This window comes from Catharus ustulatus, chromosome 6, assembly GCF_009819885.2.
Source record: "Catharus ustulatus isolate bCatUst1 chromosome 6, bCatUst1.pri.v2, whole genome shotgun sequence".
NCBI lineage: Eukaryota > Metazoa > Chordata > Aves > Passeriformes > Turdidae > Catharus > Catharus ustulatus.
The window spans coordinates 63,319,820-63,346,404 of NC_046226.1; the positions used below are offsets into that span (position 1 = coordinate 63,319,820).

A 26,585-nucleotide genomic window follows, 5' to 3' on the forward strand; every position below is an offset into this window, starting at 1 on the left:
CTCTTCAAAAGTGGAATAAATAAGTCAACCACAAACATCCACAGAAGCCCAATGTCTTTAGCAACATTTACAACAGGTGACTTTTCTGAAGTGACCAGAAGTGCTGCAGCCACATCTACCTCCACAGAGACACCAAGTCATTTCACAGTCATCTACACTACTCTTGGGGCTTTAGTGCTTCCCAGTGATAACTCTTCAAATCCACCATGTTGTTCCCTATCAGTGTCATTCTGACATCACCCAGGGTGAAGCAGGACAGTCCTACTCCAAATTTCAACCCATTCACCAGACAACAAAGCTAAATCAAAATTCCAGCAACCCTTCTACTGCATCACCTAATCCAAAAGATGCCAATGAAGGTAAGGATCTAACTACAGTCCAACTGGTTTAATAAAATTATAATGCTGAAATAAAACCATTTTTTAATTGAACTGGAGGTTTTATGAGACATGAACTTACAGGTGACCTAGAGCAGAATAAAACTAAAGCTTACCCAAAATATGTAAAAACATGTATTTTTCAAGTTATTTACTCTTTAATTCATTATTTACCACTTCCCACAGTGGGAGAACCTAGTGACAGGTACTGCCTATTTACACTGGAATGGAACATCAAAGCAGGTATGTAGAAATTAGATTTAAAACACAAAGCACATCAACTTATTAAAGTTCAGAAAGTTTTTTGACCAAAGATGATTACTTATAAACACTTCCAAAGGAATTACTCATTGTGCATTTAATGATCAAATTAAGTATGCATGGAAAAACAAGAGAACATATAACTGTCATGACACTTTTCTATCCTGCTATTCCGAATCAGGTCTTCAGGAAAAGAAAATATTAGTAGGCACAGTAATTTTTTGCATTAATTAGCTTTCAAGCTTTTAACACAGGACTGAAAGTACACTTTGTACTCTAAGAACTGACAATATCATCTGACGCTTGAAATGAAGAAAAACGTAACGCTCAGCTTTCACCTTCCTTAGCCCATACAATGCCATCTTTCCTGTGGTAAAGCAGTGTCATACAAGCAAATTCCTCCTTACTCCTGAGTGCTGGCCTCAGATGAAAATGTAAAGAGCTCTCTTGAAGGAGAACTTGAAGATAGAGATGAAGAGATGCTAAGAAGCTACCTGTGCTGTCTGCACTGGTAACTATATAATTAAATGCATTGTATGTTAGGAATTTTTGAAAGTACTAATTAATAACCAGAAGGTAGTAAGAGCAAGATTAGCAGTAAATGAAGAAATATCAATGAGGCAAGTAATCAAAGTGTGTGCTTTAGTTATACCATGTTAATTTTTAACAATGCATTCGTAATTTTTGTATGTATAAGGATGTGCTTCTGTAGTCCATGTAACTATTTGATGTTTTGCTGCTGTTAATATATTGTTACTTGCTTTTACCAGGTCAGCTCTAAAATTACTTCACTTTAAGTTAGAATCATTAATACTTATTCATACACATTACATAAATAAAGGCATTGTACACCATTTCATTCAAAACTGTAAAACTCTGTCTTGAATGTAGACAGCTCTATGTATGTGAACTAGTATAATTTTCTCAGTGTTTACACAAACATGCACATTGGTAGAATCAATTATCTCTGGTTCTATTCTTCTTCCCTACTTCCCAGCAGCAAAATCCTATTAGCTGCAGTGAATGCTAATTCTACCAAGAATTTCATGCTGGAACCATTAAATCTGTCTTTTATGGCACTATTACACTGACCTTCTACAAGAGGCACGACTGTTCTTGGTTAACTCCTGCTCAACAGTGTTCTCTGTGGATATGTCCCTGCTTGACTTTGAGCCCCACAACATGACGTGTGCAATGTCATTGTAAACATAAGGAGAGATTCAGACTCAGAATTTGAATGTAAATACCTTAACTGCAGTAAATACTTAACATCAAACCTTTCCTATACTTTCCTCTAATAAGTTCCCATAAAACCATTCTCATTTATTCCATAAGAATTCTCTACAAGATGTGATGATTTTTATAGTAAGACCAGTAACTTAACTTACATGTTTTCCTCTAAAAGAACTTTGGCCTGAATAATATAAAATTCAGGCTTAAATAAGTTTAGGACCCTATAGAAAATAATTACAGTAATTTCACGAATACAAGGCGCACCATTTTGACTTTGATTTTGCTCTCAAACCGGAAATGCGGCCAATATTCAGGAGCAGCTAATATGTGAATAATTTTCTGACATTTACAACCCCAGAAGTGTCAGCCAGGGTGCTGAGCTGAGTGCCTGCCAGTAAAAACCAGGATTTTGCGATTGTTACAAATTGGATACTGTGTTGCGCGGCGGGTGGGGCCAGCACAGCGCCGGCAGCGTGGAGGGAGGGAGGGAGGCAAGGGAGTTCCCTGCTTCAGGCTGGGGAGAGGTTGTGCTGACATCCCCACGGCTCAGGGAGGAGGCGGGGGGCTCCGCCCCCACTCTCCACCACCGCGGTGGGAGCAGGGAGCGCTCCGTGCCCACCCGCCACCACCGCGGCAAGAGCGGGCCGCGCCCCGCGTTCACCCGCCGCCACCGCGGCGAGAGCGAGGTGAGCTCCATGCTCGCCCGCCGCCACCGCGGCGGGAGTGGGCCGGGGCGAGCGACCCCAGAGGCAGCGGCCAGCCCCGAGAGGCCCCGCCGAGTGGCCCCACCAAGCTGGGTCACCTGGCCCCGTCAGCAGCCCCTAGCGGGCCGAGCCTGCACAGCCTTAGTTGAGCCAGTAAACCCCGCCCCGCTGCGGTTCCGTTACTATTTGGCAACTTTGTTGCATGCAGGTCCTCGCTGCGAACGACAGAGCGGCTTATATTCAGGTGCGGCTTATTTATGGACAAAAACCGAAATATTTGCCAACACCCAGAGATGCGGCTTATACTCAGTGCGGCTTGTATTCGTGAAATCACTGTACATTATCTATAAAAGGTGTTACCCATTACTGCCATAGAAATTTAAGTTAATGAAAACGAAAGAAATTAGTTTGTATGACAAAATCCTAATCTTTCCTTAACTTTTATCAAGAGTTATAATCTCCCTTTGTCAAGTAATCTTATAAAAGGGTCAAGTGAACTTAAAAAATCCCCAAAACCAAAAACCAAACCAAAACAAAAATCCCCACCAAAAAAACTCACCTCAACAAGTAAAAATGCACTTACCCCAAATTGCCATGAAAATTGCAAAGAAGACAGTCCCTCCATTATCAAACAAATGTGTAACCTGAATAAAAAAAATAAATACATCAGGAAAAAATAATACTGTCACCTCATATTTGCCCAAAATAATCCCAGAGTACATAACTGGTGGTAGAAATTAAAGCTAAGCATTCTCATAAATAGTCCTACTACCATGTTTCTTCTACCAAGGTTTGTCAATGTCATACTCTGACTTCCAGGATAATTTGAAATCTGCTGTTCCAGACTATCACTTCATGCATCACCAGTCATTTTGTTTCACAGACACTGAGCTGTTTTGCCCATGTCCAGACAGGCTAAAATTTCATCCAGAATTCTTGTCATATGGTAGATCAAACTTAATCTCAACCATTTATATTTTAAGGTTTTTATGAGTGAAATAACCTCTTCACTTTTCTCCCTCTACATATTTACTGTCTCTTGATTCCGTTTTGTTCTTCTATCTAGGTATTTTGCAATTACTCCACAGGTTAAAACAGCATGTATTCCTTTTTATCCAGACACCTCAGCCTCTCAAATTGGTGACGTTCTCCTTCTTAATAGGTTAATGTACCTCAACTCTAACAAACATTAAATTGTTTCTAAATATCTGCAGAAGTCTCCATAATTCTAAACTGTGAAGGTAATTTCTTTCATGAATGCTATTCTCTTAGTTAGTTATCCCTTATCTTACTCTAAGATTTTTTGGTCAGAACAGCAATTCAACTTCAAAGTCTAAGGCTTAGTGATTGAAAATAAGTATTGAAATTGAAATTACTCATTTATTTATACTTAGTTCTATTTCTTTGTTCATGTTTACTGAAAACAAGTATTGATTGAAAAGTAGGTTTTGCATGCCTTTTAATCATCTGAGTGGGTGAATTTATGGTCTCACTTATGAAAACACCACAATTTATATTACAAAAATCCGAAATTTCTAATGTTCTACACATAATATGAAATAGTATTTAGGAAGCTGAAAAGATCAATGTCCTTTCAGTAGATTTGAGGTTGCCAAATTATAGCAATGTAATTTATCCAGGGATAATGGGACTACATTTCTTCTGAGAAAAAAAAAAGATCGTTTAAGATGTTGCTGGCAATTATTAAGCAGTGCAGAGGCTTTAAATTCCTATTCAAAAAAACTAAAAAGCATAGATCCCTAGGGCAAATCAAGTTATCACCAACAAGCATATGTTAAAAGATAGCCTGAAGAGAAAGAGAAGGAATGAAAAAGTGACTCTGATATGTATTGTTCTAAACCATACAGAAAATTCAGGGTGGTTTCCCACTATCTGAAATAAGAAGAGAATGTCTTGAGATGGAATATCATTGAAAAAACTTTTCTCCCATTGATGTTGACTCTCTTGCTGACTTAAGAACTAATTTTTAAGCTTTTATCATGAAAATAAGCCTGTCTTTATGCCAACTGAAGGGTGCAGGTAATCAGACTGTGTTTTGCTGTACTGTCACCTTTGCTTACGCCTGAAATTACATCAGCCAACAGGAATGTTCTTTACAGGTATGCCAGGATTCTGGGCTGACAGCCTGCCTCACGCAGGTTACCTAATCTGCTCCTGGGAGAACTGCATGTATGCAAGGAAAACTCATTCTGCAAACAGATTTTCACTCTTCTAGAAAAAACTGGCATTACTACTTCTACCTCAGAAATCAAGAAAACTAACTCATGAATGCAGAAAATGCTAATAAAAACTGTTTCTTTCCTCTATTTTATTTCTTGTGGAGTAAAATTACTATGATATTGTGAGAATTTAATTGAAACATACATTTCATCTGTATGTCAATTATGGTTTTATTTTCTTATTTTTTTAAGGTTCATAAATGGAATTGACTAGTTGGAGATTAATAAATCCAATATGTTCCCTGCCAGGATCATACAGTGGGATCAACTGTCAATCAAATATGTATTTTACTTTTTTTTCCCCTTTGCTTCCATAAAGGAAAACACAAACATAACCAGTAACGAAACTGAAAATGTGAGAGGTGAACAAAAGCAGCACAATAAATCTGACTCATATTATTGGTTTTGAATGTATACCTGTGTGAGGATCTTGGATATTCTGTTCAGGAAAGAGTGCATTTTTCCAAGAAAACACAAACAACCAATCAAACTTAACTCAGTGAAATTAATCTTGCGAAGAGTAGAAAATAAATACTTGGGTCCTGATTTGGCACTGCCAGAAACCAGGCAGTCTGTAGCAAGAGGTAATGAGTGAAGCTGCAATGAAATTTTCTTAAGAGACATTGCAGTGAGTGAAGGCATTACATTGTAACCTTTAGAAAAAGCTTCATGAAGATATTTTTGTTTTTTATTTTTCTTTGCCATTTGAGTGGTCAGATGGTAATCCTATTCCTTCCCAAAGGGAATTCTCTCTCTCCCCCAGTTGGGGGAGATAAGGAACAGACAAGTCCTGAAAGCAGACAATTTTTGTTTGTTTTCTGTGTTCTAATGCCAGGTTGATCAGTTTTTCAGAACAAAAGCATTGGCAGGAAAAGCTGAGAGTTTACATGAATTTCCATAATTGTAGACACAAGAAAAGAGTGCCTGGGATGATGGAATGTTAGTGGTTAGTCCTTGTCTTCTCTGGTCATCACCCAATTTTTTTTCCAAAAGGATTAGTTTGAAGACAAATGAAGTATGGACGGACTGCCACATTTTTTCCACTGCATTATTCCCAGTATGTCATTCTGTTGATTTGGCACAACCTGATTTTCTGGTAGTGGGGGAGGGGGGCACAGGGGAGACTTCTGGGAGAAGCCATGTTTGCCAGAGCCAGTCTCTTATGGCTCTGAAGATGGACATGTTGCTGGCCCAATTAGCGAGGCTGGTAATGCCTCTGTGATGACATACTTAAGAAGAAAATCAAAACAGTATATGCACAGGTTTTTTTCCCGGGGTGGCCAGGCACTGTGGTTGGCATCATCTCGGTGCCCTGCAGCGAGCCTTGCCACCCCTAGCCAGCTGCACTGCAGGCAGAAGGGCAGGGCCAGCGGTGGCAGTTTCCTCTTCCGGGGGTCTTGTGGGGTTAAATCTCTGATGCTTTAGGCACTAACTTTGTCAGGTTGTTTTCTTAAATGAACAAGCAGCCAATTGTTGCCATAAAGCTGTTTACTACAAAGGCACACCAGTCTTGAAAGGTACAGAGTCACAGATGTTAAAGTCTACGCTAAGTTTTGGTATAGAGTCCCAGACAGAAGCAGAGCCTGCTCCTGTCAAGGTCCTGGGAAGCTGATGTTGCTGCGGCAGCTCCTATCTTCTTCTTGGGTACTGATGATGGTGGTGAGCAAAGCAAAGCAAAAGCAAATGGCAAAAAGCGATGGCAAAAAGCACCAGCTCTCCCCAGCTGTCTTGGGTTACAATACAGGGTGTGATAGAAGGTCTATTCTATCACCATCTGTTGAGGGTAGGAGCAGTGATCCTTATCTCCGTGGGAGATGTTCTGCTAATGGCCCATCCATTGAAACCAGGCGAGGCATTGTTCTTTATCTTTTCACAACTCACCCTTCCTCTGGGGAGGTATCTTCTGCTAACGGCCCATTGAGTCCCACTGTGTCACTGATAAAATTACTTCATCCCATTGGAAGTTGCTCCAGCCAGGGGGGAGGGTCCAGCATTTCTTACCAAGATAAAACAGAGGTGTGGGGGACACCAGGCTAGCCCCTTCTCCACTGGACTCCAGAGAGAAGCTGGATTTTCTCCACATCACCACTGGACCTCTGGAAGGAAACTGCACCTTCTACAGGACCACTGCTTCAACTGAATCACATCTGTCACTACAAAAGGACTACAGCCACCATTTAATCGAACTACTGCCAACACCCTGCCTGACGGGGTGTCAGGTTGTACTCTGACTTTGCCAGGGCTTGGGGTCTATTTCTTTGTAGTACTGTATTTCTATTTTAATTTCTCTAGTAAAGAACTGTTATTCCTAATTCCCGTATCTTTGCCTGGGAGCCGTTTGATTTCAAAGTTATAATAATTTGGAGGGAGGGGGTTTACATTCTCCATTTTCAAAGTGAGGCTTCTGCCTTTCTTAGCAGACACTTGTCTTCCAAACTAGGCCAGATTTTAGAACCCAGCGTGGGGCTCAAGGGCATCGAGAGATAAACGGAATTACAGTTCTTGAGTCACCTAATTTTTGTGTGCTGATACAGAAACCTCATCAGGTGGCAATATGTTGTCTAGTTTATCCTGGTTTGGGTGGCACATGGTTTTGGCTGTATTTCTCCCATTTGCAGACCCTTATCTTAACATGGGCCCTGTAACTAAGGCTACTGTGGCTGTTATCCAGTTTGCTTTATGGGTTAACAAGGTGAGGAATTCATGGATTTTTAACTTTCTTTGGAAGGCGGGTACATGGATTCAGAGCTATCACACACTCACTGTATATTTCTGGGGTTACTCTAATAATGGTACTTACCGTGAGGGAATGACACGAGGGGAAATTTTCTCCCAACCCTTCACCCAGATTTTTGGGTCTACCCTACCACTTTTTGAAGGGTTCAGTTCTCCTCTAAATGCTAATGATATTATACAGTGGCTGGTGTTACTGATAGGCTTATCCTATTTAACATTTAGAGATAAGGGGCGATTGAGCTGGATAACAACCCTGATACCTACTCCAGGAAATAGGGATGGTGCTGTAAGGGTCGGTCTGAAGATTGCCTGATCTGCCTCACAATCATTGTCAGAGACTGAGACCCTGAGACCCCCACCACTCACTCCGGGCAGGAACCGCTGGGCCTTGCCAAGGCGGATGTTCTAATGGACTGAGTCTGGTTGTGTGCTGTATCGTTACAGTGCGCTGTGCCCTAGCAGGTGCAGGCTGAACCGTACTTTCTGCAGCTGAATCAACAGGCCTCACTCACAATAGTCCATAACTCTCCCCACCTTTTGGTCAGCGGCCCCTCGCCTCGAAATGGACTATAAAATTATCACCCTCAGAAGAGACCTTTGGAGACTTTCCTCTCCCCAACGGACGGAAAACATCGCCAGATGATCTGAGGACGTCCCATCTGTTGGTAGCTATTTCCCCCTCCTCTCTTCTTCTCTTTCTCTGTCTCTCTGTCTCTCTCTCTGTCTCCCTGTTTTCCTCTCTCTCTCTCTACTCCATCATCCCTTTTCCCTCTCCTCCTCACTGTTACCCCAAAACTGAATTGTTGGCCCTCAATAAACTGCTTTACTGCTTGTTGCTGAACAAAACCTTAGTCTCTTGCTGTTGTCCTTTGCACCTCGCGGTCAAACGAACCATCACGACCCCCGCTCAGGTTGTGCGGACCGTGACAGGTGCTGCAGACATTGACTCTGCCCCAGAAACTAGGGATGCTGTCCCAGAGCCTGACCCTGCCCCACCTCAGAAAGGAACTACCCGGAGTGGATGGGGGTTCTAGCGAAAGAGATAGGCCAGATGTTAAAGGAGTACCTTTCCCCAGCTTGTGAGAGACCCTCTCCCTGCCCTAAAAAGGGAGAATCCAATGATGCTGCAGTGGAACCTACTAATGTTACACCTGTCCAGGTTCCAACTAAACTACAGTGGTACACACAGCCAGCAGCAGTCGCCCCTGTGGAAACTAGAAAGTCTAAGACAAAAAACCAAAGCACCTAGACAATAAGGATAATAAAGCCGGGCCCTCACAACCAGCAGGGGAACCAGAGTTTGAGATTGTCACTGAGTCCCTGTCATATGAAAGTCTCCATAATCTGTGAAAAGACATTGTACGACGGGGCTGGGAGGCTTTTACAACTTGGTCACTTCGGGTCTGGACCTCATGGGTGCAGGTGTGCACTTGGATGGTACAGAGGCAAGGAATTTGGGACCTTTGACCCAGGACTCAGGTGTAGATGAGGTATTCATAAGAGAGACAGGCCCCCTTTCCCTCTGGGAGCGGCTTTTAATGAGTGTGAGAGAGAGGTTCATCCACAGGGAAAGAATGCAGGAGCATCACCATAGAATGCGCTGGAAGACCCTTGAGGAAGGGATACAACAGCTGAGGGAAGTGGCAGTATTGGAGGTACTCTTTGGGAGGGGTGGACATCATGACAATGACCCTGACAAGGTCAGGTGCACAGGGCAGATGCTGTGGAATCTGGCAAACCTGGGGCCATCTCAATACATCACCTTCATTGCAACGATTAATGCCGACAACAGCCAAGAAATAGTGAGCTCTTGCTAACAAGCTCAGAAATTTTGAGAGCATGATCAATGGGCCAATGTAGGCTCATGTCTCTGCTGTGCTTAAGGAACTCAAGAGTTTAAGGAGGAGATAAGGGAGATAAGGGAAGAGGTAAGGAAGGCCAATGCAGCACCAGTGCGAGACACAGGCCCTAAAGTCAGAGCCCAACGCCCCTCAGCTAGGGAGAGAGGGTACACCCCACGAGCTGACCTGTGGTTCTTTTTGCGTGACCATGGGGAGGACATGGGAAAATGGGATGGGAAACCCACTTCTGTCCTGGCAGCATGGGTGCGTCAACTCGGGGAAGGAAACACTAACCAAGGGAGGTCTACTAAAGTGAAGGTAGCCTCAACCTCCCATAATCAAGCTGCAGGGTATTACAGAAGAAAGGATAATCTGTCAGACCCACTTGAAGGAACCTCTACTATGTATGCCCAGGAAGGAAATAATAACCAGTGCTAGAGGGGCCCTGCCTCTAGCCAGGGAGAGGCATGGGATAACAGGGTCTATTGGATGGTGTGGATCCGATGGCCTGGCACATCAGAACCACAAAAACACAGGGTGTTAGTTGATACTGGTTCACAGTGTACTCTGATACCATCAGGACATGTGGGGAAAGAACCTGTTTCCATTGTTGAGGTGATGGGAGGATCACAGGAATTGACTTTGCTGGAGGCTGAGGTGAGCTTGACTGGGAAGGGGTGGCAGAAACATCCAGTTGTGACTAGCCCAGAGGTACCGCGCATTTTAGGCATAGACTTCCTCCGGAGTGGCTATTACAAAGACCCAAAGGGATACAGATGGGCTTTTGGAATAGCTGCTGTAGCAGTAGAGGGCATTAAGCAGTTGAACACTTTGCCTGGACTGTCAGAAAATCCATCTGCAGTGGGACTCCTGAAGGTGGAAGAGCAACAAGTGCCAATTGCCACCTCAACAGTGCACCACCGGCAGTACCAGATGAATTGAGATGCCATGATCCCCATCCACAAGATGTTCCGTGAGCTGGAGAGCCAAGGGGTGGTCAGCAAAACCCACTCACCCTTCAACAGCCCCATCTGGCCTGTGCACAAGTCTGATGGAGAATGGAGATTGACTGTGGACTATCGTGCGTTGAACGAAGTGACTCCACCACTGAGTGCTGCCGTGTCGGACATGCTGGAACTCCAGTACGAATTGGAGTCCAAGGTAGCAAGGTGGTGTTCCACCATTGACATTGCCAACACCTTTTTCTCCATTCCTCTGGCAGCAGAGTGCAGGCCTCGGTTTGCTTTCACCTGGAGGGGAGTGCAGTACACCTGGAATCATCTGCCCCAGGGGTGGAAACACAGCCCCACTATCTGCCATGGACTGATCCAGGCTGCACTGGAAAAGGGTGACGCTCCAGAACACCTTCAATAAATCAATGACATAATTGTGTGGGGGAACACGGCAGTGGAGGTATTTCAGAAAGGAGAGAAGATCATTCAGATTCTGTTGGGAGCTGGCTTCGCCATCAAGAAAAGCAAAGTCAAAGGACCTGCCTGAGAGATCCAGTTCCTGGGAGTGAAGTGGCAAGATGGATGGCGCCAGATCCCCACTGAGGTCATCAATAAGATCACCACGATGTCTCCACCAACCAGCAAGAAGGAAACACAAGTTTTCCCAGGTACCATAGGCTTTTGGAGAATGCACATTCCCGAGTACAGTCAGATTGTGAGCCCTCTCTACCTGGTCACCCGCAAGAAAAACGATTTCCACTGGGGTGCTGAGCAGCAGCAAGCCTTTGCCCAGATCAAGCAGGAGATCACTCATGCGGTAGCCCTTGGCCCAGTCAGGACAGGACCAGAGGTGAAGAATGTGCTTTATTCTGCAGCCGGGAACCATGGCTTGTCCTGGAGCCTTTGGCAGAAGGTGGCTGGGGAGACTCAAGGTTGACCTCTGGGATTCTGGAGCCAAAGCTACAGAGGGTCTGAAGACAATTACACTCCCACAGAGAAGGAGATCTTGGCTGCCTATGAAGGAGTCCAAGCTGCTTCAGAAGTGATCGGCACGGAAGCACAACTCCTCCTGGCACCCCAACTACCAGTGCTGGGGTGGATTTTCAAAGGAAAGGTTCCCTCTACCCACCACGCCATCGACACCACATGGAGCAAGTGGATTGCCCTCATCACACAATGCGCCCGTATTGGAAACCCCAGTTGCCCTGGGATTTTGGAGATAATTACGAACTGGCCAGAAGGTGAAAATTTTGGTCTCACTGAAGAAGAGGAGCAGGAACAAGTGAGCTGGGCTGAGGAAGCCCCACCGTATAACCAACTGCCAGCAGATGAAATACGCTACGCTCTTTTCACCGACGACTCCTGCCGCATCGTGGGGATGAACCGGAAGTGGAAAGAAGCCGTATGGAGCCCCACACAACAGGTTGCACAAGCTACCGAAGGAGAAGGTGGATCAAGTCAACTTGCTGAACTCAAAACTGTTCAGCTGGCCCTGGACATTGCTGAAAGAGAGAAGTGGCCAAAGCCCTACCTTCATACTGACTTGTGGATGGTAGCCAATGCTCTGTGGGGTTGGCTGGAAAGGTGGAAAAAAGCAAACTGGCAACGTAGGGGAAAACCAATCTGGGTTGCTGATGAGTGGAAAGACATTGCCACCCGGGTAGAGAAGCTACCTGTGAAAGTTCGTCATGTGGATGCCCATGTCCCCAAGAGTCAGGCTAATGAGAAACACTGACACAACACCCAGGTAGATCAGGCCTCAGAGATAGAGGTGTCAAAAATAGACTTGGATTGGCAACACAAGGGAGAGTTTTTCCTGGTTTGATGGGCTCATGATGCCTCAGGTCACCAGGGCAGAGATGCCACGTATAAGTGGGCACGAGACCAAAGGGTGGCTCTAACCATGGACAGTATCTCTCAAGTTATCCATGACTGTGAGATATGCACTGCCATCAAGCAAGCCAAGCGGGTCAAGCCTCTCTGGTATGGTGGGCGTTGGTCTAAATATGGGGAGGCCTGGCAGATTGACTACATCACACTGCCTCAAACCCACCAAGGCAAGCACTATGTGCTGACCATGCTGGAAGCGACCACCGGATGGTTGGAGACCTACCCTGTGCCCCACGCCACTGCCCGAAACACCATCCTGGGCCTTGAGAAACAGGTCCTTTGGAGGCATGGTACCCCTGAGAGAATTGAGTCAGACAATGGGGCTCATTTCAAAAACGGCCTTATCAACACCTGGGCCAGAGAACACGGCATTGAATGGATATATCATATCCCTTAACATCCACCAGCTGCCGGGAAAGTTGAACGGTGCAAAAGGCTGCTTAACACCACAATGAAAGTACTTGGTGGGGAAACGAATTTAGCAAAGGCCACCTGGATGGTCAACACCCGAGGGTCCATAAATCGAGCTGGTCCTGCCCAGTCTGAACCCTTGCACACAGTGGATGGAGATAAAGCCCCTTTGGTACGCATGAAAGGTATTTTAGGAAAGACTGTTTGGACTACTCCCACCACGGGCAAGGACAAACGCATCCGTGGGATTGTTTTTGCTCAAGGATCTGGTTACACTTGGTGGGTAATGCAGAAAGATAGAGAAACCCACTGTGTACCGCAGGGAAACTTAATCTTAAGAGAGAACAGTGTGTAAGGTGTCATTATGCAGATGGTAATAGAATAAGGGGTGGATAATGTCTTGGGTTACAATACAGGGTGTGATAAAAGGTCTATTCTATCACCATCTATTGAGGGTAGGGGCAGTGATCCTTATCTCCATGGGAGATGTTCTGCTAATGGCCCATCCATTGAAACCAGGCGAGGCATTGTTCTTTATCTTTTCACAACTCACCCTTCCTCTGGGGAGGTATCTTCTGCTAATGGCCCATTGAGTCCCACTGTGTCACTGATAAAATTACTTCATCCCATTGGAAGTTGCTCCAGCCAGGGGAAAGGGCCCAACATTTCTTACCAAAATAAAACAGAGGTGTGGGGGACACCAAGGTAGCCCCCTTCTCCACTGGACTCCAGAGGGAAGCTGGATTTCTCCACATCATCACTGGACCTCCAGAAGGAAACTGCACCTTCTACAGGAGCACTGCTTCAACTTAATCACATCTCTCACTACAAAAGGGCTACAGCCACCATTTAATCGAACTGCTATCAACACCTGCCTGACAGGGTGTCAGGTTGTACTCTGACTTTGTCAGGGCTTGGGGTCTGTTTCTTTGTAGTTCTGTATTTCTATTTTAATTTCCCTAGTAAAGAGCTGTTATTCCTAATTCCCATATCTTTGCCTGAGAGACATTTGATTTCAAAATTATAATAATTTGGAGGGAGGGGGTTTACATTCTCCATTTCAAAGAGAGGTTCCTGCCTTTCTTAGTAGACACCTGTCCTCCAAACTAGGACACCAGTGCATATTCTTATATAGAATTTTCTCAACAAGCTAAGACACAAACTCAGACTACCAGTCCTTAACTTATCAGAATTCTAGTTTCTTAACACGCCAAGTTACATCTAAACTACACATATGGTCTATCTTGTTCTATCTGAAAAATGTAAGCAATATTCTTACTGTAGCTCTATTATGTCTAAAACTATGTTCTTGGAGCCTCCACTGAAAATACTAATATCTAAGACTATGTTTTTCAACCTTCACTAGAACTCGCATTGCTGCTCTGGCATCTGAGACTTTTCACTCAGTAAAAGCACTTAAATTCATTCTAAATCTTACTGATTTACTTATTTATCTTAAAACTTAAACTTACACCTTTATGTGTGAGCGACTTAACACACTTCAATCCAGCTAAAGGGTTTAATTTAATCCCTGCACTCTAATTTGTCTCAGAAAAATTTAGAGAGATGCCCAACTCACTAACTCCAACGGCACCCTGCAAGAAGAGAGGTGTTAAATAGCACCAGCACGGCCACCAATGCCTGCGAAATGGCGGCACGGCCACCTAGCCAGCGGAGGAAGCATGATGAGAGATTCCCCAATGTGGAACCCAAACGAGATGAACTTTTCAGTGCTGCAGGATCTTGTAAGGATTTTTGATTTAGTGGAACTTATTGACAATGGTACCCGAGGGCCACAGTTATTATTGTAGTCAGAGGAGGAAGTGAGGATGTGTGAAGGAAAAACAACATGGTGACACCAAGGTCAGTAGAAGGAAGGGGAGGGGGACAAGGTGCTTCAAGTCCTGGAACCAAGATTCCACCAAGATTCCTCTGCAGGCCATGGTGAGGACTATGGTGAAACAAACTGTCCCCTGTAATGCACGAAGTCCACAGGGGATGCAGAGATCCACTCGCAGCCTGTGGGAAAAGCACTCATGTTGGAGCAGATAGGTGCCAGAGAAGGCTGTGATCCAATGGGAGATGGAATAGAGAGAGGGTCCTTGCTTCCAAACTAGAGCAGCCTATCCTTAGAAGACTGCACCTCGTGGATGAGTGACCCATACCTCAACAGATTTGGAAAGACTGTTCGTCCATGGGAGGGGTCCCACGGCATAGCAGAGAAAAAAAATTACTCGTCTCCCTCAGTGAACAGAAGATCTGAGTGATGAACTGACCAAGAACCCCACGCCATCTCCCTGTGCTGTTGGTAGGAAAGAGGGAGAGGTTGTGGAGGGCAGAAGGTGTTTTAAAGGCTTATTTTACTTCTCATTATCCTCTTCTGACTCTGTTAATAATAAATTTACTTTATATCATTAAATTTGAACCTATTTTTCTCCCACTCCTTAACTAATGAGCCCTTTGGTAAATTTTTTTCCCCTCTGCCCAACTGTAGCAGGAGAGGGTAAACAAACAACTTTCATGGGTACCTGGCATTTAGCCAGTGCCAAAACACAACAGACATTAAATGTGAAATTTGCATGATTTAAGCACATGATGCCAGTCTAAGTATAAATAAGACACAAAACCTGCTTCTTATTAACTGAGGATGTTAAAATAACAGGATCTACAGTAAAAAGGGATACCACAATTTCAAATATATTAACTTCCTGTTAAAACTGCAGCAGACTGCTGAAGAAGCACTTACCACCTTCTAAAAAGAGGCATTTCTGGGATGGGTTGTATAGCTTGAATAATGCTATTTCAATTGAGAAAGCTTTTACCTTAAGTACACATTTTTAAAAAAATAAAACAGTAAAAAAAGTTATAAAATTCCCTTATGGAGTTATTTTCTGTTACATAGTTATAGCAGTATTCAAAAACAAAAAACACCTTTTCTTTAAGTACACCATATCTAGTGGTATTTATTGCTGTTGCTACAAAACAACCTCTTCGTTTTTGCATTATAAAAGAGAAAATTAAATTTGTAAATGGTAAACATAAATACATTTTTTAAACATTTTCACAGATAGGTTTGAAATGTTGAGTTTTACTTAGCATTGGTCCTATTGATAAAAAAATTTGACATCTAATACAAAATCAATTTTCTCTTTGACAGTGCTGCAGTTTTGTTGTAATGCCATGGCAAAGAGACAGTCATGTTTTATAATATGGTTTATAGGCTTCTGAGAAAGATTTATTCTATGGGATAAAGAATACAAAGATAAAAGCCAGGGGTGCACTATGAACATACCACACATCAAAATATATTGCTCACTTGCAAACACTGCATGTATACAAAGATCCTTGTGATTATTTAAGTTTGAAGAATACCTTCTTGTAGCAAAATATTTAATTGTATAAAATCTTTGCATTAGCTTGACGGAGCAAAGCAGCAGTAAAAATTCAAATACAAAGTAAGCAAGGGAAACAGAATAATAAGACAGTTATAGAGGAAAGCAGGAAAAAACATTAGAAAAGGTTTTATTATGATGTCCTCACAGGAGATTTAATAAGTTAATGAAAATAATAGGGATTTATTAAGAAGGAAATGTTCACAGAAAGCAATTTTAGAAAAATCTCAAATAATTTCAGCGTATTCCCTTATTAGATGAATCAAAAAGGCTGAAAACAATATCTGTAGAGAAATACAGTAATTTCACGAATACAAGCCGCACCAATTTGACCAAAAGTTTGGTGGAAACCCGGAAGTGCGGCTAATATTCGAGGGCGGTTAATACATGAACAATATTCTAAAAGCTGCCAACACAGAAGTGAGAGCCCGCGGCAGCCCCAAGCCAAGCTGGAGCCCGGCTGGCCCCGGCTGAGGCGGGAAAGCCTGGCAGAGGCAGGGCCAGCAGTGTGGGGGGCGGGCGGCTGAGCCTGAGCCAGCAGGGCGGGGCAGGGGGTGCGGCAGAGCCCGGGCCAGCAGGGCGGGGGAGCCTGGGAGAACTGGGCCTAGCAGTGCAGGGGAGCATGGTAGAAGCAGGAAGCCCGGTGGGTGGGGCTGCCTGGCAGCGGGGGAAGCCCAGCAGAATCGGGGCCAGCAGCGTGGGGGAGCCTGGCGGTGCGGGGGCCTGCAGTGCCGGCCAGGGCGAGCAAACATGGCGGCAGTGCAGACGGGAGGGGGTGGCTGGCGAGCCTGGCGGCGGTCGCCCCGCCGGCAGAGCCTGGCAGCGGCGGCAGCCCTGCCAGCCGGGCGAGCAAACATGGTGCGGGGCGGCCGGCGTGCCTGGCAGCGGCGGCGGCGGCTGGCCCGCCGGCAGGGCGAGTAAACGCAGCAGCGGGGCGGCCGGCGTGCCTGGCAGCGGCGGCGGTGGCTGGCCCGCCGGCAGGGCGAGTAAACGCAGCAGCGGGGCGGCCGGCGTGCCTGGCAGCGGCGGCGGCAGCTGGCCCGCCGGCAGGACGAGCAAACGCAGCAGCGGGGTGGTGCTGACGGGAGAGGGGGGCCAGCGAGCCCGGCGGCGGCGGCAGCCCTCCGGCCGGGCGAGCAAACGTGGTAGCGGGGCAGCCGGCGTGCCTGGCTGCGGCGGCTGGCCCACTGGCCCGCTGGCAGGGTGAGCAAATGCGGCAGCGAGGCGGTGCTGACGGGAGAGGGGGGCCAGTGAGCCCGGCGGCAGCTGCAGCACAACCCGGCCGGCCCCGTCGGCAACCATGAGTGGGCCGAGCCTTCCTGGCCCCACCCCGAGCCAGTAAACCCCGCTATGCCGTGATCCTGTTACTAATTGGCCAATTTGTGAAAGCTGCGCACGGATTCTCGCTACGAACGAAAGTGCGGCTAATATTCGGGGTGCGGCTTATCTATTGACAAAGACAGCAACATTGTCGAGGCACCGGAAGTGCGGCTTATACTCCGTGCGGCTTGTATTCATGAAACTACTGTAACATGTTTTTCAGGAAACTTGGTTGAAACAAGGGCAGCCATTATACAATCAAAATTATCTTGATAGCAATAATACAATAATTACCTTGGCATATATGCAGCTTTCGTTGAGTTTTTGTAGTGTGCAATTGCGTTCACACATAGGGCACATAATGGTTTCATTTGCCTCGCAGATCTCTTTGCTTTAGTATGACAGGAAAATAAAGGTTATAAAAACACTTCTAGCATTCCCAAGATATTCTGAGGTCATGCCATTTATGTTCTCTGTTTGTTAACAGTGTGTGCACCACAAAACTGGACAAATAAATTAAAAGTGAATATTTGGTGGAAAGCCTAATCCCAAATCAAGAACCTGAACACTATTGGCCACAGAGTAGTATACAATATTTTTGGTCATCATGTTACACTCCTCACAATAGCAAGTTCTCTCCCAAATATCACAAACAGGAAAACATAAAATCCCTCACTGCCCTTCAAATGTATTTACAGCCTATTTTTCCAAATTATGTAGAAGCTACCAAACATTCAAAGGATAGACAACACTGGATGTATCTACATTCATTTCAATCAAATGACACTGTTTATACCATCTGAATGTTTGTTCCACAACTATGTTCCAATAGTATACACACTTAGAGGAGTCACACGTAAAAACCCACTAACAGGGATTTCTGGCAGTAATATTTCAAGTCTTCGCATTTTTATTTTCTACAGAAGAATTTACGTACAGGACTAATAAAAATGTATCTTTAATTCCCTATTTTAAATATCCACTTTAATATCCTATTTTGGGGGTCAATGTCTTCAAGTCACATTCTGGTGTTTAAGAATCCTAAGATTTAAGATGAAGTCACTGTTTTCACTAGGACCATTCACAATCAAAGCACAGTACATAGCTAAGTGTCTCAACAAAGGCAAAACAGAACTAGCAGAAGCATAAAAATAAATTTTAAAGCAAATCTTAATTGCAGTGAGTAAGCCTCCGGAAGAACCTCAGCGAGCACCTCTCCCTATCCCTCAGCAATGATAACATGTCTGAAATGATCCTGACACACTAGGGAAGTAGCAGAACAAAACAAGTGCCAGGAAATCCCAACTAATTTGTTTTAATAAACATGGCACTTTCATCTCTCCTTCTCATAAAAGCTGTATTTACACTTCTAATACTGTTTGGAAGATCATGCTTATTTCCAAATGAGTGCATCTATTAAATACTTTCTAGCATAACAGTAAACATAAGTAAAAGAATTAAATGTAAGTATTAATCATTAGTCATATTTCATGCAACACCAGAATCACCAATTCACTGAAACTCTAAACAAAACGTGAACCTGACAAAGAAATTGTCCCGAGTAACTGTTAAGCCAGAATGAGCAGACCCAGTCATTTCCGAGTTGCAGAGTAACAAGAAATTTTAGTGTGTCACATCAGAGAATTTACTTGCTTACATTTTCACTCAAATTATTAAGTGCAAAAAATCTCATTTTAACCGTGTTATAATGGCTTGGCAATAATGCAAACTGCTATTAATTAGAAGGCCAAAATGTACTGTACTTTGAATTAAAATTCAAGATGATAAATACCTTTTCTCTATTACATATCCTGAGTTAAAGTGTTGCTTTATTTTCAATAACACATGAAGTTTCACAAAATTATACTGACAGTGATAGATCACATGCTTTCACACTACTTTGCAAAAGCAGTAACATTTGTTACACAAGTGTTTGTGACAGGCGCTATGTTAATTGCTACTGCAACTCAAATCTTCAGTAGAAAGGCAAAATAAGCTGCTTTGTACTGTCTTCACCTATATATCTGAAATCTGTCTAAAGCACATGATGCAAAGACAGCTCATGCTATGCTGTGTTCATGCTTGGCATTTCGGTTTGACTGACAATAAAGGAACAATTTGCAACAGTGATAATTAATGGTATCTATAAATACATTCAAAGTCAAACCATCAGATTTACTTTTATAGAGACTAACCGACTTGCCATCTTACTTGAGAATAAAGATAGGTAATCGATATTGTACCTAATTTGTTCAAAGAACCCAAATAAAGGGATTGCTATAGGACTATTTCAACCCTTCTGCTTGACTATAATTTCATGTTTCCTCCAGTTTACCTCAAGGAGGGCACATGGATCAAAATCTGTTCAAAAGTGTATGAAACAAATACAATTCACATTCTTAATTTTTGTTCCTGCATGTCCAAATTCTATTAATATAATCCAAATGCCCTGGGAGCTACTATGGAGTTTCTTCAATAGAAATTCTCTGAATTTTTCTCTTGGTTACCTTCTTTTCACAATGGAATTCTGCAATGAGCTGCCAACACTATAAACTCAATACCCTGGGGGACCTCAGTGTTGCCTTATGGCAACCACAATATTACTAAGCTTGATTCCAAACCCATGTGAGACAAAGAAGATTTTCCATTTCAATGTGTATTTCAGTAACACTGCCCAGCTTATGCAATTATTTTGTGTCAGGAAAGAGCAATGTGTAGAATGAAGTAAGTTCTGCTTCTACACATGGAACAGATGTGCATATTTTCTTACCATAGTATCTACTCCCTGATACCATAGTGTTTAATGTTTTAGTCTTCCCATCTCATTTCATGTTCCTCTGTACAATACTTTTAAATAATCAAATTATTCAATCAGACCTGAAAGTTTATTGCTTCCCTGAAACTGTAACTGAGTAAAGAAAAGTGAAACTATGAAAAGAGGCAAAAGTGAAAAGGGGATATTTGTTTCCTTTTGGTGGTACCCTTCCTTCTTTTCCATTTCCAACTTGCCCATGGCAACCAGAGATAAACTACAGAGAGAATACTTCTTTTACACAGAGGGCAGACACTCATGGCCCTGTGTTGACCTCCTCACATGTAGTATATATTTATATAATATTTTAATAAGCGCATAGAAAGAGCCAACTGTTAGCATACCCTGAGCATGGAGCAGAGGGCAGGCACTTGGACAAGTCATAAACAAGACAAACTAATTCTTAGATGTGACATAATTCGGCATCACCCTCAAATTATTGCTGCATAAAACCTATGGCTGGCATGGTAAGCAATGTTTAGTTCTATGGAAGTACATACTCCTGTATTTACAGTAATTTCACGAATACAAGCCACACCATTTTCACCAAAATTTTGATGGAAACCCGGAATTGCAGTTAGGGGCGGTTAATATATTAACTATATTCTAAAAGCTGCCAACACGGAAGTGAGAACCCGTGGCAGCCCCAAGCCAAGCTGGAGCCCGGCCAGCCCCGGCAGAGGTGGGAAAGCCTGGCAGAGGTGAGGCCAGCGGAGCAGGGGGCAGGCCACAGAGCCAGAGCCAGCAGCATGGGGAAGCCTGGCAGCGCGGGGAAGCCCAGCAGAACCGGGGCTAGCAGTGCAGGGGAGCCCAGCAGAACCGTGGCTAGCAGTGCGGGGGAGCCCAGCTGCGCAGGGGAGCATGGCAGAAGTGGGAAGCCCGGCGGTGCAGGGCTGCCCGGTGGCGCGGGGAAGCCCAGCAGAACCAGGGCTAGCAGTGCAGGGGAGCCCAGCAGAACCGGGGCTAGCAGTGAGGGGGAGCCCAGCAGAACCAGGGCTAGTAGTGCAGGGGAGCCCAGCTGCGCAGGGGAGCATGGCAGAAGCAGGAAGCCCGGCGGGGCGGGGCTGCCCAGCAGCGCGGGGAAGCCCAGTAGAACCGGGGTCAGCAGTGCAGGGGAGCCCAGCAGAACCGGGGCTAGCAGTGAGGGGGAGCCCAGCAGAACCGGGGCTAGCAGTGCAGGGGAGCCCAGCAGAACCAGGGCCAGCAGCATGGGGGAGCCCAACAGAACTGGGGCCAGCAGTGTGGGGGAGCCCAGCCGCGCGGGGTCCGGCAGTGCCGGCCAGGGCAAGCAAACACGGCGGCGGCGGCGGTGCAGACGGAAGTGGGGGGCGAGTGAGCCTGGCGGCGGCAACGGTAGCACCACCCGGCCGGCCCCGCTGAGCCGTAGCGCCGAGCTGGGCCACCCGGTCCCGTCAGCAACCATGAGCGGGTCGAGTCTGCCTGGCCCCACCCCGAGCCAGTAAACCTCACTATGCCGCGATTCTGTTACTAATTGGCAAATTTGTGAAAGTTGCACACGGATCCTCGCTACGAACGAAAGCACGGCTAATATTCGGGTGCGGTTTTTTTATTGACAAAGACATCAACGTTGTTGATGCACCGGAAGTGCGGCTTATACTCCGTGTGGCTAATATTCGTAAAATTACTGTACTTATTACTTCTCTTCTAAAACTGTGCTGGATATCTGGAAAAAAAAATAGATCATTTCCTGCCCGCAGGCATTAGAGGTGGGCTAATGACAGCTTCCTGCACCTGACAAGTGAAGGCACATCACTGAGCAAAGTATCCTTCTGCAAAACTGACTTGATCATTTGTTACATTCAAATTCTGTAGTGCACAGGACAGATAAAAAATAGGGCTTTTGGATGGACTTCATCATACTTAAATCAACACTTCCTAACAGCCATGGATTCCTCATAACAGGTGTAATAAACCTGTTTCACATGAAACAGTATTCACCAAATAATATTGAATTTGGGGCAACATGCCAGTTCTGGCATTGCCATAATTTCCTAACATGGTGTTTAAATTTCTTACTTCCACTGGATTTCCTGTGTCTAGATGTTTAAAAACTAATATATCCAGTTCTGTTTATTCCAGATCGCTGCTGAACACTGCATTTGTGGTGGTAGTTGCAGCAATTAAAATCAAATGACAGATTTTAAAACTCTTAAATGCTTATCTAGAATTTTCTTTAAAAGAATATCAGTCCCAGCCTACCGGAAGAATAAGTGTGCAGTCCATCTACCTGCTAATGGATGACTCCTGTCTGCTCTAAGTATAAAGTTTCTGTCTAATTCTTACTAATACCTTCCAGGTTAAGTAAAAAAATTTGGCAAGGAGTAGCATCTCTTATCAGTGGCCTTTAGAATTGCCTAAGTACACAAAGTGATACAGGAAACAACTACATACATTTTATCAGGCCAGGCATAATCAGCTTGAGTTAAACATTTCACAGCTGTTCTTACTAACCAGTCATAGCAATGCACTGACACAACAGCATTGTATCATGACTAACCAGAGGAACTGCACAGATTCGCACAATCAAAGGCAGGTAGCACCTTCTTCATAGAATTAACACATCCAGATCACAAATGTGGAGCTGACACAGAGCACATAGTTAGGACTTCTGCAATAACCCATCCTCTGACAGTATTTTGAAATGAACACTGGCTAATGATAGCTGTAATAAATATTTGAATAAATATATATTAATTATATATATATATACACATATATATACATATATAAATAAATATATATTCACCTTCCCTTGTAGGCATATAGGGCTTATACCTAACTTTCAGATTTAGGGGTCTGCCTTTCAGTCTCTTGTTTCTGAAATAGAGCCTGGAGACCTGGGGCATGCTGGCACTCTGTGTAGCATGGGTTGCATGACACTGAGGTGCCTCAGGATGAGACACAATACAACCAGCCCCCACAGGGACAACAACACAAACATGTTTTGTTTATGTTTTGTCTGCAGCTGCTAAGCAGCAGCCAAGGAAAAAACCTGAGGACAGAAACCCTCAAAAGCTATCTACTTCTGTGCTCATGTGATTTACAGCAGCCTTCAACCTTCAGCAAGGAAAATAACCACATTTTTCTATTAAACAGGAGTTGTATCTGCAAGTCTTCCTGGGAGAAGCATATGACACAGAAGGTAATTGTCCGGTGCAGCCTCACCTTGAATATGGTGTGTAGTGTTGGGAGCCACAATATAAGGAAGATACAAAGCTCTTAGGGAGTCTCCAAAAGAGGGACACAAAAATGGTGAAGGGCCTAGAGGGGAAGATATATGAGGAGCAGCTAAAATCACTTGTCTTGTTCAGCCTGGAGAATAGGAGACTGAGAGAATATCTCACAGCAATCTAACAGCTTCCTCTTCCTTATGGTGACCAGTGACAGGACCAGAGGGAATGTATGAAGCTGTGTTAGAGAAGGCTTAGGTTATATGTTACAAAAAGGTTTTTCAGTCACGGGGCAGCTGGGAATCGGAACAGATTCCCGAGGAAAGTGGTCACAGTACCAAGATTGACAGAGTTCAAAAAGTATTTGGACAGCAACCTCAAGTGCATGGTGGGATTCTTGGGGCTGTCCTATGCAGGCCCAGGAGTTGAACTTCAATGATCCTTGTGAATCCCTTCCAATCCAGGATATTCTATGATATAAAAGCACATAATAGCTTACAGTTTGAAAGAATTAAATTATTAGAAATTTTATTCTTTTTCTCGTGGAGTTGCCAATGACACACCTTTCTCTTCCACAAGGAAGAAATACTAAGTTATACCTTGAAAATTGTAGATTATGGTCCCTTGCTCCCCCTTTGTTGGAACTGTGCCATTGTACAAGTGACACATCAAAGACTGACAGTTCGACATGTGCTCTAAGAACAGGCTGATCCTCAGCTTTAGATCCACTACATTTTGAAGACATTTATGGTGAAAAACAATTCTAATACAGAGAACAATACAATGCTTAAAGACAGCATTGTTTCCTGGTTGTTAAGTTTATTGCATTTAACTGTATTTATTGAGGTTTGAATTGGTACAGTTTCTCAGGAGTTTGCTGTACAAAGCAAGCTTAAAAAAAAGTGTTCATTACAGCACTGTAGAATGTAATAACTCACTGTGAAATAGAAGTTAAAAAAAACTCCTTAGATAAAACTTGAATATAGTTTTGCTCAAAGCCAGAGAAACAAGATTTTCTATGAAATCTGACTTCAAATATACATCCAGCCTAAGTACCCAAACTGGTTGTAGCAACAGCTGCAATTGTAAGAGCACTGATACTGATACTGTCTGATAGCATCTAATGGAATACTTCGCAATATGGTGAGTTCAGAGAGCTCCTAGAAGTACAGTCAGCACTTGAGCACTCTCATCACATCTAAATTGACATAGACCCTTCTCAGAGTAAAATCATGAAAGTGGGAAACTTGAAAACTTGGTTCATTTCACATGGTTGTAATCTCCCTCAAGCTGAGTCTCCTGGCTGCAAGTTACATTGACACAGATAAGAATTTTGTTAGACTCCAAGCGTGCCAATATTAATGGAGAAGGAAAAAAAAGACATAGGCAAAACTTTAAGTTTAGTAACTGTACTACACTCCGGAAATTACTGCAAGATGGAGGTAATATAGGAATATGTTTTTTGGTTTTTTTTCACTCACCAACTCATCAGCCTTAATTAGATCAACAACTATTGCAACAACTTCTGCAACATGAGAATTGGTCCTTACAGACTGGTCTGTTTTTCCTGAATGGTAATGACTGCAGATGCAGTGATAAGAATGGCCACTGCCAGCGCTACACATCTGGCTTGATGCAAAACAAATATACAAAGTGCAAATATTGACTCAAATACTCAATATTCAATTTTTGTTATTTTTACATTATTACCATATCTGCAAAGCATTTAAAAGTATAGCAACCTAAGTTGTGCCAGACTGTTCCTAACTTCCAAAAGGCTATTACATATTATTACATAGAATTTTACCTTACTTGGCTGGAATCCATTGTAAATAATCCATAGAGGAAAACAAAGAGCCCAACCAGAGCAGCAGGAATAAGCATTCCAGTATACCATCCCAGCCAGGCAAAATACAGTCCAATTTTTTCACCAAAGTAACGCCTACACGAAAAGACATATAATTGTTTAAAATTAAATTTTATGGTGACCTCTATCTCTACTGTCACAGTAGCAGAGTAATCCTAACAAGGAATTACTATAACAAGTTTATGGGAAAATTGTCACTTTACCAAACAGTTTTTTTTTTAGGCTAGCATAGTATTTTAGTGACACTAATTGCAGATTTATGAGAATAAGGACATATCTATAGTGTCTCTGTAATTTTCATGTCCTTGCAATGACTAAGTAGATGGACTAGTAGCAACATTATTAAATGCAGGATAGATAGATAGATGTACACAGAAACAAAGAATTTGAAAGGGATAAAGTAAGTATGACCTAAGTATTCAATTTAAAAAAACATATATGATAGATAATCACACATAGATAATGTGTTTCAAACTCCTCTTAGTGAAAACAATTGTTTGAAAACACAAGCTGAAGACTGAACTTTAATTCTTCAAAACTTGGGTATCCTTTGCTGGAACAGATGAAGTAGTGGTGATCAGAAAGTCAGTCAAGGATGATACAGCATAAAATTCTGCCATGGCACATGCTTAGCGCCACCAATAATTGGTTATGACTCAGATCAGGAATAAAAACTTACGGCAAGGAAAATTAATTGCTGGTATCCAAAGTCAGAGGACGAAACTATGAAACCCAAATATCACCATTATTTAACTTAAATTATATACATTTCTCTATTTTACATTTGGTAACCTATGACACTAAGTCTAAGACATATACAGTAATTTCACGATTATAAATTGCACCATTTTGAGCGGATTATATATGAACAATGTTCTAAAAGCTGTCAACCCGGAAACCCCAAGCCGAGCTGGAGCCCGGACGGTCCTGGTAGAGGCGGGGAAGCCTGGCAGTGCAGGGGCGGGGCCAGCGACACAGGGTGGGGGGCCGGCAGAGCCGGGGCCAGCAGTGCGGGGAAGCCTGGCAGTGCAGGGGAGCCCGGCAGAACCAGGGGAGCCTGGCAGAACCGGGGCCAGCAATGTGGGGGAAGCCCGGCAGAACCGAGGCCAGCAGCATGGGGGAAGCCCAGCAGAACCAGGGCCAGCAGAGTGGGGAAGCTCGGTGGCGCGGGGGAGCCTGGCAGAACTGGTGCTGGCGACGCGGGGGAGCCCGGCAGAGCTGGGTCGGAGTGAGCAAACACGGCGGCAGCAGTGGAGGCGGCGGGCAGGGGCGAGCAAGCCACCCGGCCGGCCCCGAGCGGCCCCGCCAAGCGGCAGCGCTGAGCTGGGCCACCCGGCCCTGTCGGCAGCTCTGAGTG

General features: G+C 44.1%; 1 protein-coding gene across 3 annotated transcripts in view; it reads right to left on the reverse strand.

Moving 5' to 3' along the window:
• Positions 1-26,585, reverse strand: part of ANO3 (anoctamin 3) — a 157,077-nt gene that overhangs the window by 41,487 nt on the left and 89,005 nt on the right. For all 3 annotated transcript variants that reach the window (XM_033062351.2, XM_033062350.2, XM_033062352.2), the window contains 3 exons: positions 25,169-25,303; positions 17,653-17,749; positions 3,159-3,219 (listed from right to left, as the gene is read on the reverse strand). In XM_033062351.2, the coding sequence (XP_032918242.1) occupies positions 3,159-3,219; positions 17,653-17,749; positions 25,169-25,303 (293 nt within the window). The remainder of the gene's footprint in view (positions 1-3,158; positions 3,220-17,652; positions 17,750-25,168; positions 25,304-26,585) is intronic.